General features: G+C 33.1%; 1 protein-coding gene across 2 annotated transcripts; it reads right to left on the bottom strand.

Moving 5' to 3' along the window:
• Positions 1-5,485: 5,485 nt before the first annotated feature.
• LOC101259665 (protein SCAR2) lies at positions 5,486-14,427 on the bottom strand. 2 transcript variants are annotated; one of them, XM_010327476.4, is made up of 11 exons: positions 14,041-14,427; positions 12,567-12,730; positions 12,044-12,167; positions 11,827-11,956; positions 11,016-11,077; positions 9,958-10,928; positions 7,333-9,879; positions 6,644-7,230; positions 6,332-6,553; positions 6,117-6,221; positions 5,486-5,993 (listed from the first exon to the last, which is right to left on the bottom strand). In XM_010327476.4, exons 1-11 carry the CDS (start codon positions 14,193-14,195, stop codon positions 5,940-5,942), a joined length of 5,121 nt encoding a protein of 1,706 aa, XP_010325778.1. In that variant the 5' UTR covers positions 14,196-14,427; the 3' UTR covers positions 5,486-5,939. The 2 variants fall into 2 exon arrangements, with proteins under 2 accessions (XP_010325778.1, XP_010325779.1); XM_010327477.4 differs by having other exon boundaries at positions 7,333-9,873.
• Positions 14,428-21,511: the final 7,084 nt, after the last annotated feature.

Genomic DNA, 21,511 nt, shown 5'->3' with positions numbered 1-21,511 from the left:
TTAAAAGTTAAAAATTGGTACGCTCCTACTTTTTATTTTTTTAAACTTAAAAAGTTATTTAAAGTTTTGACTTTGATCAAAACTACTACTAAAAGAACTATTCTTTTTAAAGTTAAGTGCTTATAAGCACTTTTTAATTTTACTCAAACACTTTAAAACTTTTCAAAGTTATTTTAGCTTAAAAACACCTAAAAATAAGTCAATCCAAACGGATATTTAAATGTTGATCAAATTTACTTTTGAGTCATTTTTAGCTTTAGAAAGTGTTTACATTCAAAAATAAATTTAAAATAACTTTTTTTTAAAAAAGTTAAAAGTTAAAAATTGGTACGCTCCTACTTTTTATTTTTTTTTAACTTAAAAAGTTATTTAAAGTTTTGACTTTGATCAAAACTACTACTAAAAGAACTACTCTTTTTAAAGTTAAGCCAAATGGGCTCTTATTAGATTTATTTTTTTATGTTATTTAGTATTTTTTAATTATGATTATTTTCACTGTGATTTATTAATGATGGATTTAAATAACATGACAAAATAAAATTCAACACCTTGTTTGGATGGTCGTTACTCGTTGTATTGTATTATATAGTAAATTTAAATACAATATTTGTTTTGATTATTATTTTAAATTCTATTGTATCATGCCTTTTAAATAACAATAAAAAGTCTCATTTATATAACAACCAATTTAGAGTGATCGTATCTATAACGACCTGTTTAGTCGTTTTGAGCAGCAGATTTTATTTCTGGAAAAACAGGCTGAGATGACGGAACCTACGGCGGACCGTCATGGGCACGGCGGACCGTCGAGGGGTTTCGTTTCAAAACACTTAGAAATTTTGAAATTGGGTACTGAAAATCGACTCTCTGAACTTCGTGACGGAATGGCAGGACGGACCGTCACAGGCGTGACGGACCGTCACAGGCGTGACGGACCGTCACAGAGCCTTCAATGAAAATCCATTCTCTGAACCTTGCGACGACCTGCAGGACAGACCGTCGCAGGCACGACGGGCCGTCGAAGGTTGCGTAATCCCAGTCTGGGTCGGATTTCTTTACACGATTTAAAGGGGCGTTTTGGACTATTCCTGTGATAATTATATATTTCGTGGGTTTATATTAATAACTCAATTTCTTGGGGGATAAAAGAGGTAACCTTAAGTTAATTAGTGGGTTATTATTGCCATCTTTTATTCTTAATTATATACTAATTAGGGTAAAAGAAAGAGGGTTTGAATAAAGAAAATAGAAAGAACAAGAGAAAGAGAGAGAAAGTCGAAAGAGAGAGAGGATCGAACAGGGAGAGAAGAAGAACAAAGCTTTGGGAATTTGCTTGCTTGATTTCTAATCTTCGGTGGAGGTAGGTTATGGTTTTCATGCTTTCATAGTAAACTCTCGATAGCGAATGATATGTATTGATAGTATTGTAAACCCTGCTATGTGCTTAATTGTATGCATGCATGAACGTGATTATATAATTGTGATTATATTAAACATGATGAAGTTATTGAATCCCAAATCTTGATAAAAACCTAATCTCTTTTTAATGATGATCCCTTGGTAAGGGAGAAGGCTTGATGAACTAAAGTAATGAGATTGATGATGCCTTGGTAAGGGAGAAGTCTTGATGAGTTGATAGAATGAGATTAGGGGATCGGGTGTCACGAACCGACACGTAGAATTAGGGGATCGGGTGTCACGAACTGACACGTAGATTTAGGGGATCGGGTGTCACGAACCGACACGTAGATTTAGGGGATCGGGTGTCACGAACCGACGCGTAGATTTAGGGGATTGGGTGTCACGAACCGACACGTAGATTTAGGAGATCGGGTGTCACGAACCGACACGTAGAATTAGGGGATCGGGTGTCACGAACCGACACGTAGATTTAGGGGATCGGAGTGTCACGTTCCGACACATAGTAGTAGGGGATCGGAGTGTCACGTACCGACACAAGAGGATTAATGAATATGAGGGAGCGGAGTGTCACGTACCGACACAAGAGAAATAAAGATAATGAATCTTGAAAGATGTTAATATACTCAATCTAATGAACATAATTCCCAAATGAATATGGTATTGAGGCTTGAGTCCTCATGTGTGAACTTGATGGTAATTGTTAATGATATAGTACTTGCTGTTGCTACATGTTGAGTATCATAGTTGATTTTATGATATTACTTGGTATATATTGTTTTCTATTTTAAGTTGGCCGATGATATCTACTCAGTACCCGTGTTTTGTACTGACCCCTACTTTTATGTTTTCTTCTTGTTTATTTGTGGAGTGCAGCAAAAGTGCCGTCGCCTTCAACTCAACAGTAATTCAAGTCAGTCTTACTACATCGGAAATTCAGGGTGAGCTAATGCTTCTAGCTTGGACTGGATCTTCTTCTTCAAGTCTTGATGCCTTGAACTTCGGGCATAGACTAGCTTCTTATGTATTTTTAGCTTTTAGAATACTCTTAGTTTAGTCATTTGATCGTAGATGTTCTTGTGGTAATGACTTCCAGATTTTGGGGATAATAATAGTTATTGATTTTATTAATGAGTTTAAGTCTTCCGCATTACTTTATGTTGATATTACATTGAAATGATAAGGTTTAGATTGGTTGGTTCGCTCACATAGGAGGGTAAGTGTGGGTGTCAGTCGCAACCCGGTTTGGATCGTAACAGTATCATTACCTTAATATTTTCTTCTCACTTTGTCTTTATAATTTATTATTTAATAATTTTATTTCATCTTTCACTCTATCTTTTAATTTCGTAGTAGTTATACCTTGTACACTTTTGTTTTGTAGGTTTATCATTTAAATTATGAATAAATGCACATTATGAAATGATAGAGTCCAACAATCTATCCAAATTATATTTATTGAAATAACATAGTATAATATATTACAACACAATACAATATAATACAACGTGATGTATCTTGAACATAACAACCATTCAAATAATCAAAACAATCATTGCAGTCAAACCAACAATACAATGGGTAACAACCATCAGATTCAATCGGACGACGAATTCTTACGTGGTCCAAGGAAATAAAAGGTCCGCTTCCACGAATTTCATCTATATTTAATCTCTTAATATCAGAATAGCTTATATAGTCATGATTCAATTCAGGTCCATCTTGATTGATTTCTCATTTTTCGGATCTGATTGTAACAATGGAGAAGTAGGAAAACTTTGGCGATGTCAATGTTTTTTTAAGAAAAAAAGAGGTTACTCCCTTTCTTTTGTTTCATATTATATGATATTTTGAATTGATATACTTGTGTCAAAATCACTTATACCTACAACAATATGTTTTCATTAAATTCTTGTTATTAAATAATATCAATCTAGTATAATTTGTTAGTTTGCTAAAAATTCGATTATCTAAATAAGATGAAACTAAAAAAAAAAAGTAATATAGTTTCTTAATTATATAGACACCATTATATAAGTTATATATTAAAAATATCATATTGTATAGGCCGAACTCACCGAAATGAGAATTACATATTTCCATTCTTGACTTATCCGACTAGAGAAAATGCAGGCTGGTCTAAATAATTAGAAATTTAGCATTAACCTTTATATTTTGTTAGTATTTTATTTGGTATACTATTTCAATTTTATGCAATGATTTATTGGGGTTTTAACAATGTAAGGATTTTTTGTGCATGTATTGGCATGGATTAAAAGAAATTGCCCTCAATTTTTTCATATTCTTTTTATCATACTTATTAAAAATGTACTCGGGCGAGATTAATAACTCAACATATCCAAGAAACATATGATCTTCCTTTGAAAAGAAATTCCAACAAAACTATATGAAGACAAGATTGTATGCATAGCTCGACTAAGGGATGATACATCAAAGGAGACAGAACAAAACATATTTCACTAAAATTCTTTTCTACTCCTCGTCTTCGAAAAAAGGGTGAAACAGAAGCTCACTAAGGCATTAACAACTCCATCCTTTGAAAAGCTAAGATACAAGATTGAAAGTCATCTACGAGATATTAACTAATGTTTCATCAAGGGGAATCAATACTCATTGCACTCTTTTTTTCTTGATCAATATTTTGTCTCACTGAATTTTTAAATAAGATTTTAATCAGGCAACGAATAATACATATTATTATACGTTTCTTTCACTAGAGTTTTTTTTACATAAACATCAAAAGATAGTGTTGTAAAATATGATGTCCACATATTTTTTTCTTTGTATCCTATAAAGTACAATATGAGAGCCTGTTTGGCTCAGCTTAAAAGCTGGTCAAACTGACTTAAAAGCTGGTTTTTGACTTATTTAACTGTTTGACAATACTCAAAATAGCTTATTTTAAGTTAAAAAAACTTATTTTAAGTTAAAAAAACTTATTTTAAGCCAAAAGTTAAAAGCTGGGGTAGGATTGCTTTTTTTTTTTAGCTTATAAACTGTTTTAAGTTAACCACATTTTTATGTTTTTTCCCTTAATATTTTTATACAATCTCCAAATTACCCATATAACCCTAACATCTCTTTCTTCTATTTTTCCCTTTTCACGTTTGACATAACAACTTCAGCACTTTTATCCAAACGCATAACTGCTTATTTTAAAAATAAGTTTCAGCACTTTCAAAAGTACTTTTTTAAAGCTGCTTTTATTAAGCCCATCCAAACGGGCCCCGAGTCCCTCACTTTTTTTAGCCACAGTATATTTGACTTATAGATAGCCCCTTATTGTAGTGAAAAACGTGTAAGTGAAAAAATAATTACCCATATACTCTTCTTGATTCCCCTCTCTCTCTCTAAGCATGCTTAGGATATTAAAGTTAATACTCTATTCTAATTTATACTCCCTCTCTCGTTTTTAATTACTTGTCAAAATTTTCTTTTTATTTATCCATTTTAACTAATTAAGGACAATTTTTTTTACCTATTTTATGCTCACTTGATTACTTTGAAAAGGATAGAACTTCTTAAAAAATTTAATTTTCATCCACCATAATCAAAATGGTAAACTCATTACATCAATTATTATTTTTCTAATAAATATATCAATTTGAACAAATGATTACGGATCGAGAAAGTAACAATTTTGGGGACAATGCAAATTAGAGTTGTTTTTGAATTCTTACGAGTAGTTTGAAGTGAAAAATGTGAAAATAACTCTTTAAGAATTTCCAAATTCCGAAAAGAAAATAAGAAAAAAAAAGCAGCAGAATTGAAATCTCGAAAACTTGTATAACAATTCTACGTCCAAACAAGTTCCTGGAATAAAACTCCGAAAAAAGTGAAAACTATCATTGACGAAATGGATACTGATTGCATAAGCTCCATATCCAGCAGGATAAAATATTTTCCTGTGAACATTTTCATATGCAAATGACAAATGCTTTTCCATATTTACTCCCTGCCAATATTGATGCAAGTTGAAAAAAGCAATTGGAGATTCCTTCATTCATATCAAAGTAATAGAGAGCTGTCATCAAGTCCAGGAACCTGGGCATAATATCAGTATTTTTATACACAACAGAACTGTTCGATTAACGTATACAATAAATTTCAACACTTCCAACGTATATACTCTTGTCAATCTTGGACAAATCAAAGCCACTACTATATTGTAGATACAAAAATTGACCAGACCCTCTAAACTAAAACTAGTAAACAAGAAATACAATATATAGCTAGCTACCTTTACATGAAAAATGAATGGCAACCCGCTTGCACGCAATCTCATGATTGAATATACTTACCATACTATGACTTGGAGACAACACTGTCAAATATCAATTGGCTACATGCTACAGACAGACACAGAGAGAGAGAGGAGGGGAAGAGTATTTTACAGGGGGTGGGAAAAGCAATGGAAAATTATGTGAAGAGAGGTCGAGATTCTTCTGAATCCATGGCACTAGGAATGTGTCCAACAACTTATCATAGTGCTAGATTTTTTATGAATCACTCCAAGAATCCTCGTCATCCTCTTCATCACTTCCAGCAAAGGCCTGTAATAACAAGGAAAACCTTAGAACCAATGATATGCAGATGCTCATTTGATTTCCAATTATGCCTTTGTTTGTGTCCACGTGCGCACACACATATCTAGAGAGAGAGAGAGAGAGATCGACCTGGCGAATTGTTTTTGCTTTCTCCAAAATTGCAGCAACTCTCAGATTAGTCTGAGGACCCTGAATACTAGGCCTTGTTGCAACCGTTGGTTTCAGATTGAATGACTGGAAAACAAAGTAGGTGTTTTCAGCTCAGTGAAATACTTCACAACTAATAAAATGGAACACATAAACTTAGAATGCAAAGTCAAATAATAATAAAATTGATATGTTACCTTTTTCCTTATTTGTTCCAAGAGAGAATCTCTTTCATCAACCTTCGGTATTTCAGGCATAGCCCGCTCTGTAACCTTCCTCAACTGCAAGAGAGAATCTTTTTCATCAACTTTCTGTATTTCAGGCCTAGCCCGCTCTGTGACCTTCCTCAACTGCAAGACAGGATCTCTTTCATCAACCTTCTGTGTTTCAGGCCTAACCCGCTCTGTGACCTTCCTCAACTGCACAACGGATCAAATTTCAAATTTTAGAGTTGTGAAGTTTACCAACACTGCAATCTCCAAGTTTGACCAAAATGAACCAAAACTTACTTTGCTTTTGTCATGCGCAGCAAGATCATCAATTAATGGAGTCCGCGGTCTTTGTAGTTTCACTATACGAATCTCATTAGTGTTTCCTTCCTCCACAGCTGGCCAAATAATTTCTGCCTCTGTAGTTGGACCGCTATTATCAGGCTTCGCATTTTCTGTATATGATGGTATAACAGTACCACGAGTCACCACATTTTTTTCCAAACTTGTGAGGGTCTCTTCAAGATTGGATCTGTCTAAGCAAGTCTCCGGTGCTAACTGATGGAGAGGTTGATGCTGGGGCTGGGATGGTTCATGGAATAACGACTCAGAAGCATCTGTAATCACTATATCTGCAGGAAGTGCTTTTGGCTTTATTCCATCACTAACTGGTAGCGGCAGATTCCCTTCCAAATGAGCAGAGCCTTGTTTCTCCAGAAGCAATTCTGGAGCGACTTGGTTCTGTTGTTGGATGAGTTCTTCACTTGAACCCAAAACATCAATAGAAGGTTTATCCAGAGAAGTTACACCTGGGATCCAATTAATAGGCTGTGCCACCCCCCTTTCTATAGCATGCAAACTAGGCAGCTGCACCTCATGATATTGACCTGCCAATGGAAAGTGAGTTTTTGTATAGTGTTTATAAACTGGATCAATAAACCTAATACTACTGTTTCCACCAAGAACTGTGGGTGGCAAAGTTAACAAACCTGATTGTGCCACGCTATCAGCAGAATACAGATCAATAAGTTCTGAACTCTCTGTAGCTACAGCTGACAGCATGTTTTGATTCACAGGTCGAGGATCCTGATCAGTCCTAGATGCCAGACTCGATGGATTGGCACCTATATAATGCTGTGTTGGATCCCCGTCCAAATCCGGTGAAGCCTGTAGTTTCCCCATCCTCCATTGAATTGGAGGAAGAGGAGGCAATGGGGGCATTTCTACCAGGCTGGTCTGGGCTTCATCGGGAAGCAGGGCAAAGCCAGGAGAGGTAGGAGTATTCCCCATTTCAAAAGGATTGACATTATGACTGCTGAGAGATAATGGATTTGAAACCGGAGATTGACTAGGAACGTTTGCTATAAATGGTACTGAAGACGCATCGAGGGCTCCTACTATGTCAACATGATTGGAGAGGCGTGCCTCTTCAAATTGAGGTAACAGCACCTCTTTAGCTGTATCTTCATCTATCAATCTCTCTGTATCTGATACTTTAGATGCTATCTCTTCGTCTTTTTTGTACAAAGATGACAAACTATCTTGGTTGCTCTGTGATAAAAGCTCGGGGAATGAAGGATGACTGGGGCGCACTGTTTGTGAAGATATTGAAGAAGCTTCAGCAGATTGTTCAATGTCAAAGCAATCCACCAGTTGTGACTGGGTTAACTGAGGTAATGGCTCTGCTTTTGCCTCACCACTATCCAGCACTTCCCTTTTAACTTGCTCATGAATTGCTGACTCAGCCGTCTCTTCTGCACAGTAATCAGTTAGCAAAGGTTCAGAAACTAGATTGCTGTTGTGGGCGAGAACATCTGGGATTGCATCTTGACTCGGAAGGTTTGCCACAAAAGATAGGGAAGACGCATCAGACACTTGGTCAACATGACTTTGTATCTTCTCCAGGAGAGGTGATTGGTCCAAATCAACTTTGTGCAGCAATTCCTCATTAGGTTGATTGTCTACTAATTCATCCTTTCCTTCTTCCGGAGAAATTTGCAAAGATGAGGCATCTTCAGTCAAATCGGCAACGTTCCTCCTTCGGGAGAGTACCTCTTCAGTATCCAAGCACCATTTTTTTAATAGCGCTTGGCTTGGAGCAGCGCTCGAGTCCATAGTGTTTTCAGCATCAAACGAGAGTTCACTTCCAGAGGGAGTATCAAGAACTGCTGACTCGGGATGATGACAGTTGGATGTATCAAGCACAAAGGAGTTAGAATCTGGGGTATTAGCTCTCTGTGTCATAAACTTTGATTCTGCATGACTATTAGATAGATCAATTTCCAATTCTCTCTGGCTGGAATGTCCAATTGAGCAAACAGATTCTTCTGAAAATAATTTGTGATCTAAAGATGAGCTTAGATCATCAAAATTTTCCTTATCAGCCAACGCAGCAAGAAGTGAAGCTGTCTCATCTGTGACATCAGACTTATCTATCTTATTCACTGTCTCATCTGACAGTATTCCTTTATTGGTCAATGATTTGAGATGTCGTGAGGCAATTGAACCAGTGGACACAGTTCCAGACAAAAGCTCACTGGGAGCAATACTACCCTTCTCGTCAATTTTTGTTAAACTCGAAACTTCAACAGGATTTTCCTGCCTAGAACATGAAATATTCAATTCTCCAGATTCAAGTGACTGAATATCATTTGGAATTTCTGAAGTCTGAGAGTTCAGCACATCAACAAAATCGAGGCCATCTCCCCCACAGTTTGTACTGAGGTCCCCTGGCTCAGACATAACTCCATCGCTGAATGCCCCACATGTATCTTCATGATCCTTATCTGCATCACCAGCTTCAATATCTTTAGTACTGATGTTATGTGGCTTCATGCATGCATCTTCTGCAATTTCATCATGAGACATGGTAAAGTGTTTGCCACAATCTGTATCAGAAGCACCCAATACATCCAGTATCTGAACTGAACCAACAGAACTACCATTTAAATTCTCATTGTCTAGACCATTATCCACGTGGTTTGGATGGTTTACAGCCAACAATGAAGGTGAGGTATGACCTTCTTCCGATGAAGGACAATTAGGAAGATTATATAAGGAGGCTGAATCATCACCTACCGATGGATCCTCACCATCCAAATTGGGTAACTGCTGATAATCAGCAGACAACACTTCATGCCTGTCTTCAGAAGGAATGTTAAGGAGCTCAGATGTAATGGGAAGATTGTTAACCAGACTCGCATCATTATATAAATTGCTCTCATGCTGGATTACAGGAGATTCTGACTCTGGCATGTTATCTGTGGCGTGGTAAGGAACATCAGAATGACTTGATGCACAAGACACATTTTCATCTAGCTTCAAATTTTGATCAACCAAACCATCTGTCAGCTTGATGTCAATGGATGCTCTAGATGGTGAATCATCTCCATTTTGTTCTGGAGCATCAAGGATAACAGGAGCATGGGGTAGACTGACATGCAAACTTGATGCATCTTCTGCAATGGTAGTTAAAGGATCTTCACTCTTGCCATGAGTGATGAAATTTTCATTTGTTTCAGCTCTCATCCCTGCAACTTCAACAAATATTTCTGTATAAGCATGTATCGGCATAGGAGATGAATCTGTAAAGTTTAAGGTAGCAGTTTTCTCACCAGAGTCACAACTGCCACTGGGTTCCCTAGCTACTATAATGCATTTTCTATCATAAACACCGCCTTCTGGAGGCTGGGGTAATTGAGTCTCCTCATTAACAGATTGCTGCTCACATGAAGTATCAGAGGTCTTAGCTCCCTTACTAGAAATTTCGCTCTCCAAGAGGACACTCTCAACAGAAGTGCTAGGGGAATCAGAACAAGAAAAACTAGATATTTCTTTCTTAGAATAACTATTCCCATCATCAGATAATGTAGAGTTCTCAATTGAATGGGAATCTGAAGATTGAGTTTGAAGCTTTTCACTGCTAGAAGACAGACATAACACTTGCTTTTTGCTGTTCAAGAAGGGCAAATCCCTTCTGTCTCTCTGCTCAGAGTCTGTTTCTAATTCTGCCTCCATTGTAGTTAGGGCATCAACGTAATTATCTATTTCACTAGCAACATCATCAGACTCATAACCAATACCTTTTTCTGTTCGGCTTTCTCCATCCACTGTTATTTCCTTTTCATCAACCAAGCTATGAATAGAAGGCAAGATATCAGTTGTTTGTGATCTATGGCTTCGTCTGGAAATTCCTCTTACTCGATAGCAGGAGAGATCCCCATTGACTTCATCTAAGCATGGTCTTAGACTATTATTCTCTGCACTTTGTGGTGGAGATGGCGATAAAGATGCTCTCTTGTTTCTCCGCATCACCTCCTTATCAGGACTCGGTGGTCTAATATCTTCAGTTTCCGCCAAAGTTTCACAGGCATCAGTCGATGGCAATCTCAAAGGTGATGAGTCAATACCGACTTCATGGACTACTTTATGTTCTGGTGAAGAAATCTCCAAGAACTTATTCATATAGCTTTTCCCAGTTCTCGGGTCAAATGGAAATCCATTCAGCTTTCTTTTCAATTTCACACGATGTGCAGGAACATTTATACCGTTTTCAATGCGTTCCTCCAAGAACAGCTGATGGAGTCTGTAGAAACGTGAGGAACACAGAATAAGATACTCGACTAGAACCATCATAATACATATTTTATACACTAGGCATCAAGGATCTCACTTGGCATGTGATGTAGGCAACACTTCAGGTGTCTCCCCATTCCTCCAGCGTGAACCTCTCTTCTGCAACAGCAAGATGAAAAAATATTTTGAAGCACCAGAAAGATAATGCAACTTCATCATCACTGATATTATTACTAAAAAGAAGCTGCTTGCTGATGGATGAAACAGTAAGAACCCTCCAGAAACAGTAGCCAAGATGGAAAGACACTTCTTTAGCAAACCCCAATTTCCTTTCGCAAGAACTTCTTATTAAGAATGCAGGTTTCGCTACTATGTTTAGTGAAAGTCATCGTTCTGCCTATATGCTAAAGCTAAAAGAACTCCTCTAGTCTATAACAGACATCAGATGCCTCATAGCTGAAAAAATAAGCATATTAGGATACACAACTTTGCTCAACTAGCAAATAATAGATTCACTTCTCAGTAAAGGTGTCAAGTTAAAATTAAACATTTTAAGGGGCAAGATCAGTTTGCTCCTTTTTCCCTTACACTTTTCTGGATCAAGATGGAGATATGAGGGGATGGTTTCAGAAAGCTTCAAGATGGAGATAGACAGAGACTCAAGCACATAAGCACATGTTACCATATAAAGAAATAAATGTTCAAGTAATTGGAAGAAAGTATCAAGAACTTATCATAGTACCACTAATAACCTTCCCCAATTGTAGCCCGAAGAAAAAGGAAAAAATGTCATCTCAAATATGAAGCCATTAAAAAACCACTAAATCAACATGTCACTCATATAAATTCCAAAGTAAACCAAAAGGTAGCAGAGAAACAAGAGTAATAGTTTCTCTTCTTTTAATTACCTTTGTCTTGCGAGTTTTCTTTTCCCTCTGAACATCTGAAGTTGTGAATGCATAAGAGGATGTCTCGACTTTAAAGGATGAAGGGTCTGTATAACGTTTCAGACATGCTCCAGCTCCAGCAACATCAAACCTGTTACAATACCATTAAGTTTGACAAACGCTGTTCTAACAAAGTTTAACACTCTATGCAACTAAAGCTGTCAAAAACAGAGCATACTTGTCTAGCAGAAACAAGCGAGGTGGACCTCTGCATTCTTCATATGAATCCATCACAAATCGAGGTAAATCTCCCCTTGTAACCATATTTTGGTCGATTCGCAGATTAGGATGCCAATCAGTACCTGAAATAACATTTGTATTACGAACACTTTCACTAATAGGTTATTACGAACACTTTCACTAATAGGTTATATCGGAACTCAATAAATTGCTTAAATACTAATATCCATTTTTTTCAGATGCAGAAACACTAATATTCATACACACCACATTCTATGTTCAGGAAAATAAAAAACAAATATTCCTTTCTATGCTCTCTCTTCCTCTCTCTTTCTCTCTCTCTGCACACACACACATGCACCACAAACATGTATAAAACAGTTAGGAAGGACAGTTATCTTTTGGTACAGAATTAAGAAGAAGCAAGAAGAGTTTATCAAAGTGCGCGAAAAAAGCAAGTATACTAAGTTGTCCAGAATTTGTATGGTGTTATTGGCCAATGAAATACTCTTAGCACTTACCAGCATTATAGAAGAAAGAAGAGTGATCGGTCTGTGAGAGGAATGCGCTCTCAATCAAAGGAAAATCAGCTTCAAGCTGCTTGACCCTGACCGTTAGACTATGACCTCTTGCAGCAGTTGCCATCACTTCTTCATGCAAGTCATGGAATATCTCAGAAGCAAACCTTCAATTTTACAATAAAAAAGAAAACCAACATTTTAGTCGCTACCACAATTAAACAGAACAACTGTAGTACATTCTTTACAAAATAAAGTGATCAGGAATCACTTACAGGGAGAGTGTATAAGCAAAGAGACCCATATTTGGCACCACATTTTAATGATACTACCAAATTTTTATGCCTTACAATTAATTGATCAGCAACTCAATAGATTAAGCTCTACATACTCTGAACATTTTTTAACAAGCATACAACAACAACATACCCAGTTAAATGTACAAGTGAGGTTTGGGAAGGTTAAATCATAAACGTATGCAGACCATACCACTACCTCATGGAAGTAGAGAGGTCGTTTACAAAAGACCATTGGCTCAAATGCAACAAATCCAGATACAAAGAAGAAAGAGACAATGAAAAGAATATAGCAGGTAACAAGGAAACAATGCAAAGTCTACCAAAAAGGAGCCAAAAAAAACAATTAAGTAATGTGATAACCGAAACACAATAAATAACATACTAGGATAGATTGCAAACTACAATAAACAATGATAAAAATTTTTAAAAAAAACAAGAACTACAATAATATAACTAGTATCATGGCAAACATCAGTCATCCTAAGCAATACAACAGTAAACTCTACTCACCTTCAGCCCTAATAGATGTCCTCCACACCCTCCTTTCTAAGGTCATATCCTTGGTAACCTAAAGCTACAGCATATCTTGTCTTATCACATTTCCCAAATACTTCTTCCCTCTCTTCATACCCTCTATTTACACCTCTTCACTGGGGCATCTACACGTCTCCTCTTCGTAAGTCCAAACCATCTCAATTCCCTCATCTTCTAAGAAGCATAATCTAGATTAAAATAATAAAAAAAACAGGAACTCCGTATGAATTTACCCAGAACAGAACTACTTGTAAATGCTTAATCAAACAGCCGAAAAAAGCAACAAATAAAAAAAAGTAGTCACATTATACAAATGCAATAATTGTCAAAAAAAACAACAAAAAGAAAATCTACAATGCAATCAAATAACATTTCAAATAATGGACTCACAAATTCAACTTTCCATTTTCAATAACTACAAAGCATCTTCCAACTACCAAATTTCAACAGATTTCAATACTGATTATCTCAACTCGCATATTTAACTATATCGATCCAAAATTACGAAAATAAAGGTGGATTGAAACATAAAAATCCAGAAAGCATTCACTTGTAAAACGACAAAATTCTAAAATCAGCCAATTGAAAACGAAAAACGCATCAGATAAAATAAAAGCAAGAAAAACAAAAAAGGAGATACTGACTCGGCGAGGTCACCAAGCTGACGCAAAACACCAACAAGTCCAGCCATGGCAACGCCTTCAAGTAGAGCTTCTGGATCATCTTTATCAGCAGCTTTGTACAGTTCCGGATCAGCCAAACTGTACTCGTTCCGAATCTGATACCTATTCACAGGCATTTTCAACAAAATCTAAACCCTAATTCATCAAACGTTCTCTTCAGAATATCAACATTACATTTTTGCCATTGAATTCATGCACATGGAGTATCAATGGAGTCTCTGTAAAGCTGTATCTTCGTTGGTAATTGTAGCTATAGAGAGAGAAAGAGTTGAGGCGAATGTGAATGTACAGTTGAAAGAAGAGGTGAGGACTCAACAGAGAAGAGGGTCGGTTGACTATATTAAATACTCGTTTCTACTGCTCTTTTATCTTATATATTGTTCATTATTCAATTTGTATAACATATTTTTTAGATGGTTATAATATTGAAATATAAATATCGAGTAAATTAATTGATTTCAATTTTAAAATAACAAATAAAAATTTCTTAACTGATAAAGTAAGTTGATATACCTGTAATTTCATAATTATTGTTATATAAATATTTAATCTTAACAACTTATATCATCAATTAAATTACTGAAGTTGAAATTAAAGTAACTAATATTATTATAAAAATAATCAATTACCATTATTAGGAATCACAAATTTTAAACTTTTTAATTTATAATTATATATAAATATTTTATCTTAAATTTTTTAGTTTGAATCATTATTTAAATTGTTGAATAAAAGTGAATTTATACCACTATAGTTAAAATAATTTAGAGAAAATCAAAACAATCAATTATATTAAATTAAAGAAAATGTATTCTTTCAATACACATGTGATAGTGATAAACTGAAACTACACGTTAGCCAGTGGAGAAGCTTTTGCTTGAAAATTATACGATTTAGTTATATTAAAATTTTAATCATATATGAATATTATATATATTTAGTGGAGTATTATTTAAAATTTTATTTTCAACAAAAGTAAGAGATTTGGTTCGAATTCACCAAATCTGGTGCAAGCTATTAGATAAAAGCACAAACTTTACCTATAAAAATTACAATTTTCATGATAAAAATTACCTATGAACTTTTTTTTTGGTTACTGATTGTAGATGAAAGTTTCAACTACTATTCAGTTTAATTTTAATATATCTGGTTGGAGACTTAAAATGTTTGTTTCACTAATTATATTTTTTTAAATGGTGTTAATAATTTAATTCATATTTTATACTTGTGTGTATATTTTTAAATATAACCTGGGAATTTTCGGAAAGACTCAGACAAATAAAATACGGTGGACAAACGCGGCTGAGCTTGTCATGCCTTTCATTGTGGGCCTCCTTAATTCTATACTTCTTCTTCTGTCCGCTTTTAATTATTATGTCATATATTATAAAGTTAATTTATAATTTTTATAATTAATAAGATTAAATAAATTTATATTTTAAATAAAAATATATATATTCAGAAATTATATAAAAAATAATACAAATTATAATTTTTATATATATTAATATGACTTAAAAATATATTATAAAATATTAATAAAATGATTTATAAATTAACTCTTGAAAAAAAAACTATAACAATTATAAATACACGGTGAGACAGTGAGAGCACTTGTATTGGATCCTGCACCTATTCACATTGTATAATAATAATTTATTTATTTTGGTGTATATTTCGTAGCGTATGAATCCACCCAAATTTAAAGCCTCGTCTGAACCTTTTTTTTTCTTTTCCTTTTTTTACCAACAAAAAGTTATCGTAAAATTTCTATAAATTAATAATTTTTTAAAAGTGTAAATATATTTAAGATAATTTAGTGAAATATAATTTTATTTGTATTTTGTTATTTTCTAAAATTTAATACCAGTTGAAGTTTATCTCTAAATTTTCTTATTGCATCCAAAAGTTCTATTGTTGTTCTTTTGAATTGAACCATAAAATTATGAAGAGTTCTAGATTCTATAAGTGTTCCTTATGCGTAAATGGTTTCAAAGGTATATAATATCATCTTCAACTTCATCATCAATATCATTTTTTTCGATGGTATCCATAATTTTTTCAAAGCTTTGGACCTCTGAACATGTATCACTTTCACATGAATAATCTAACAGGTTATTGACATTCATTTTGTTGTGATAACCGAGATCATTAATCATGATCTCGATTTCATGAATGACATTTTCACAAGTGGGTTCATTCAATTTAAATTCTATGAGATTGCATCTCCAGAACGAATTTACACTATCGAAAACAATTTTCTATTGTCTTTTGCTGAACATTTGGTGTCCAAGTAGGGATTACAAGACTGATAGCATCCAAAACATTAATCTTTGTTGAATCAGTTTGTTCCAATTCATATTCTTCTAATATTCTACGATGAAATCTATTAGGATAATACATCTTGAGAACTCTTATCATTTCAACATCACAAAATTGAAATTAGTAAAATGTAATGATTTTGATGAATTTATCAATAAATATGATATATAGAAAAATATAATAATTTTGATATAATCAAACTTTCATTAAATTTCAAATCTTTCTTTAAATTAATATTTATTAATTTATCAATTAAATAATTCTCCGTAAAATAATAGAATTTTATGACCCCCTATATTAATTTGTAGAGATTTTACGGTATAAAGGTTAAAAAAAGGGAAAATGTCAAATATTTCTAGCCATCTAATTTAGCTTGCATGAATGTTAAATGGTGAATAGAAAATGATATGCAAGAAAAAATTTTAAATTGTTGTGTTCGAACCTAATTACGATCTAAATTAGCGGAATTTGTATTGTTTTCTCTTATTTATCATTACATTTTATATTGAAAGTTTGTTTATGATTTACTCTCATGTAAAGGCGGACTTACATAATTGAATTGTACATCCACTCGTTAACTTTAAAAGAAATTATTTGTATATATTTTTAAAAAACTAATAAAAATAGAATATATATGGAGTATTAAAAAATAAATAAAAGAGTGCACCTTTAGAAGGAATAACATTGGTGTGAAATGCTTAATATCAAGCGTTAGTTTTCGTTGAAAAAAGCCGCTAATATTTAAATTAAGATAACATTGGTGTGAAATGCTTAAAATAAAATTACATTGGTGCACTTAAATTTTTCAATATGTTCGCTTTTGCTCTTATCGTGTTTTCCTAGTTGTCCTTCTCTTTGTAAGGATAATAAGCTAACATTTTTTTTTTCAACCTGATGTTCACAATTTATATTGAAGCTTCAATTAAATTTAAATTATGCTTTGTAGAATTTATAGGATTTATTCAAAGATAACGCTCCCAACATAATTATTTGGAGCAAACATATTCACAAAGAGATTGTAATTTTTAATTTCTAATTATTTGGATGACAAACGGTAGGAAAGAGATTTAGCACAAGTTGAGTATATGGTGGGGACCAAGCGTGAATGTTTTGGCTTTCATAAGGATTGTCATGGCTCCCATTATTTCATTAATTAAAAAGGACATGTTCCAATGCGTGATTTATTTATTTATTCGATTATTCTTGATGTATAATTTTATTTTATCCTTAATACTTAAAAAAGTAAATATTTTAATGTTATATGTTCATCTTGATAAATTATGAGAGTTTTATTTATTGTTTTTTGTTCTTTTCATTTGTTGCTTTTAATAACTATGTAAAGTAGTAGCTAGTAATCAAATTTAAAAATTCCAAAGCATTATTAATAAAATTAATTTGATAAAAATATACCTTTAAATAATCAGAGTGCAAGTTAGATTAGGAGTTCGAAGGTTCTAAATTTCTTTCTTTTTTTTTAACATTAAGTTGTCAATCAATTCTGTTAGGAGTTTACTTGTCATTACTTATTTTTCTAATAAAAATATAAAATCTCCGGAAAAGTAATTGGGTTCGTCCAAACCCATGAACTCCACCTAGCTCTACTCCTATTTTTAATTGATTTTTTTTAAAAAGAATATATCAAATCAATTTAGATCGAATTTAGTGAATATTATAATTCAGTCAATGAAAGAATAAATCACTAGGGCTAACGTATTTGATTTGCTATACTCACTCATCAATGACCTAGTGAATAATATATGTAATTAAAACTTTTGGAATTAGAATTCAAGTCTTAACTATAATAAAGGGCCTAAGGGATATAAAATTATTTGATACTTTATTGGCAAAAAAAATAACAATTACTTAATTTTAAATATTTTATAATCCAGCCATTATATTTATAAAAAAATTTAATTTCTTATTAATAAAACATTTCAATATTTAAATCTTTTTCAATTAATCGTAATCATTGCAAACTACTGAAATAGTAGTAATAAAATAATGTCTCTTTGTTTTTGATTTGACAATATTTATAAATGTTTTATGTGGAGGTCACTAAATTTGCTTTTTGTGTTTTTATCGGTATTTAATTTTAATACTAAAGTTTAATTAATTTAGATTAGTGTATTACATAGTTTTGAGTGATATTTTAATAAAAAACTTTTTATTTTTAAATATTTAAATACAAAATTAATTAACAATGAAAAAATTTCAATCATCACGCTACACATATTGATACTACATTTATAATAGATGGAAAATTTGTAGTATCAATATGTGTAGTGTTAATTTAAGGTTGGTTGAATGTTGGTGGAACATACTTTGACGAAAGATAACAGAAATGAATTGACTAGCAAGCTGACATAAAATATTGAAAAATAAAAAATCCAAGACAGAAGGGGAGTACATGCAAACCTCTTAATTTATTTATTTTTAATAACTTTCGCATCTAGCAAATAAAAAATTCATATTTATATGCTATAACAAAGTTTATATAATTGTGCTACATAGAAAACATAGAAACTGTATAATTTGCTATACATATACAGTTGAAACAAATTGTATAAAACGAAGTGTATAAAATAAGAAAGAGAAAGACACTTGGCAGAGAACTGAGTAAAAACGAAGTGTATAAAACGAATTGTATTATTATAAGTGTATAGACCGATTATATACAATTTGAATTTGTATAAAATAAGAAAGAGAGAAAGACAAAAGAGACTTGATAAAGAATATACAATTGAATCGAATTGTATAAAACGAGAAAGAGAGAAATTAGATACAATTTGAAAACTGTATAAAACGAGAAAGAGAGAAAGACAAAACAAACTGGGCAGCGAATATTTTTATTGTATAATTATAAGTGTATAGGACAAAAATATATGTACTTGCATGTGTATATACAATTTTCTCACGCTTTATACAAACAGACACACAATACATTTCTCTTCTGTTTGTATAAGTGAGAAAGGCGAGGGTGGCAAGCGAGATTTGGGAGAGTGGCGAGCGAGATCTGGAAGACGGGAGAGAGGGGAACAAAAATATATGTATTTATACAATTTTCTCTGCTTTATACAATTGAAAACAATTTTTTGTATAAAAAGTGAGGAAGCGAGCGAGAGATTGGAGGTGAGTGGCGAGCAAGATATTTGAGAGAGAAGCGCCTGACAATTTTTTGCAAACGTTTGCTATGGAGCACAATTAAATCAAACCCTAGCTACTCTATTTATTTTAGGTTATTAATTTGTTATTATATACAATTTTCCCTCTTTTTTCCTCTTTTATTTACAAGGACAAATATTATTTGTGGTTTTAACTCGTAGTATATAAATGTGTTGTAGTTCCTATAATAAGAAGATAAAATTTATAACATCATTTATGTATGACAACAAATTTGATTAAAAAAATAATTTTTTTTAGAAATAATAAACATAATAAGCATAATAACATTCAATAATTAAAATTTTTGATAATTGTGCTTTATGATTATAGTTTTGTTTGGACTGCAATTTGTATATTTCATTTGAAAATACACAAATAGGGTAAGTATATACAAATTATATATGTATTATATTTTTAGAATTTTTCAGAACTTCATTTGTATATTTCACTTGTCAATATACAACCATGTCATTATTATATACAAATAGCTACGATAACAACATATATAAAATTTTGAATTTATACACTTAGGAATCAAATTATACGAATTCCGCATTTATACAAATCAGACCAATGACAAGAATTGAGAAAACTATAGGCGCAAATTACAATTTTCTTAGATTATAGCTACAGTAGCTAATATAGGTTAAATATTTGTTATTCTGTCTGTGGCCTTTTTTTGATAATTTATTGTAACGACTTGATTCCGTCGTTACGTAAAAGTCAATGAAGAAAGAATTGAGGCCAGAAAACTTTTTGGTGGTAACTTGAAATTTACCAACCTAGTCCAGATTTAGAAAAAATCGGAGGTATCAAGGTGTAGGAACATCTATTAATTAATGAAAAATCTAATTGTGAATTTTACATGAGTAGATAGCTAAGACGATAAGGAAGTTGTACCACTTTACGAAATCGAATTGGGCGAGTAGAATTTTTGAAAATGATCTTTTCGTGAATGAGTACATTTTGTCTCAGTAGAGGCCGCTGGAGCGGAATTGTGGGCGCTGGAGTAGCGTTGTTGTAGCGGGATGGATCCGCTGTAGTGGGCCAGACGCGACTTAAAGTAGCTAATAAACCCCTAAATAATCGTATTTAGTATTTTCTCGAGTTATATGGCTAAGGAGGCGACCCCAAATGAGTTCTTGATAGTTTTTCACCATTCTTGAGGCTAAAGGTAAGGTTTTAACATCCCAAATCTGTTTTGGATCTGTAAAACTATTTTGAGTTATTATCGATAGGGGAGGGTTTTGATCTAAGAAATATGGTGGAGAAAACCCTAATTGGGGTATTAGGATCTTGGATAGGTATAGGGCTATTGGGTTTGTTATAATCTGAATAATTAGACATTTGATTGTTGATCCTTGCGTATATTAATTGTTGTAGACCTAGAACAAGTGGAAAGAATTTGGAAAGGAAAAATCCAAGTGCCTTAGGGGATTCAAGCTTGAATTTGAGGTAGGTGATGGTTACGATTTCATGTTGATGTGATATATGTGTGTAATTGCTACGTTATAATGCATGTATATATGTGAATATTGCATTATTGATCACCCTAATCACCTCTTGTTGTATAATTTTGATGATGTACTTGTGATTATGATTGTATTGTTAAGATTGAGTAGGGGATAGACAATGATTAACTTAGTTATGAGAATCAGTCCAAAATAGCTTCCACATGCAACTAAGACCCGCAAAACTCAGGTGAAATTTGAAGTTAAAAGAAAAGTTCGACTTCTACAACAGGAAAAAATAGACATTGGTTTCCTTTATAAAGAGCTTCAACTAAGGGTTGTAGCTTAATTTTCGCAAACAATTTTAGAAATTGTACCATCATTATTGTAGTGTACCTTGCTGATTTTTCTCCAACAAATCAGTTCTGCAATGAAACTTATGATTCACTCTGATTAAGTATTTGAGTTATTCAGTGCCCTAGGTAATAGAATAGATG

Source organism: Solanum lycopersicum, chromosome 9 (genome assembly GCF_036512215.1).
Source record: "Solanum lycopersicum chromosome 9, SLM_r2.1".
Taxonomy (NCBI): domain Eukaryota; kingdom Viridiplantae; phylum Streptophyta; class Magnoliopsida; order Solanales; family Solanaceae; genus Solanum; species Solanum lycopersicum.
Note: the sequence above shows the minus strand (reverse complement) of the source record. Positions and strands in the feature narration are given on the sequence as shown.

Excerpts from the sequence above, each read along its gene's own strand:
- LOC101259665 (XM_010327476.4), bottom strand. The coding sequence starts at position 14,195 with ATGCCTGTGAATAGGTATCAGATTCGGAACGAGTACAGTTTGGCTGAT. Across the intron at positions 12,731-14,040 it reads CAGCTTGGTGACCTCGCCGA|GTTTGCTTCTGAGATATTCC; the intron begins GTCAGTATCTCC and ends GTAAAATTGAAG. Across the intron at positions 7,231-7,332 it reads TGATAGCGTGGCACAATCAG|GTCAATATCATGAGGTGCAG; the intron begins GTTTGTTAACTT and ends TTCCATTGGCAG.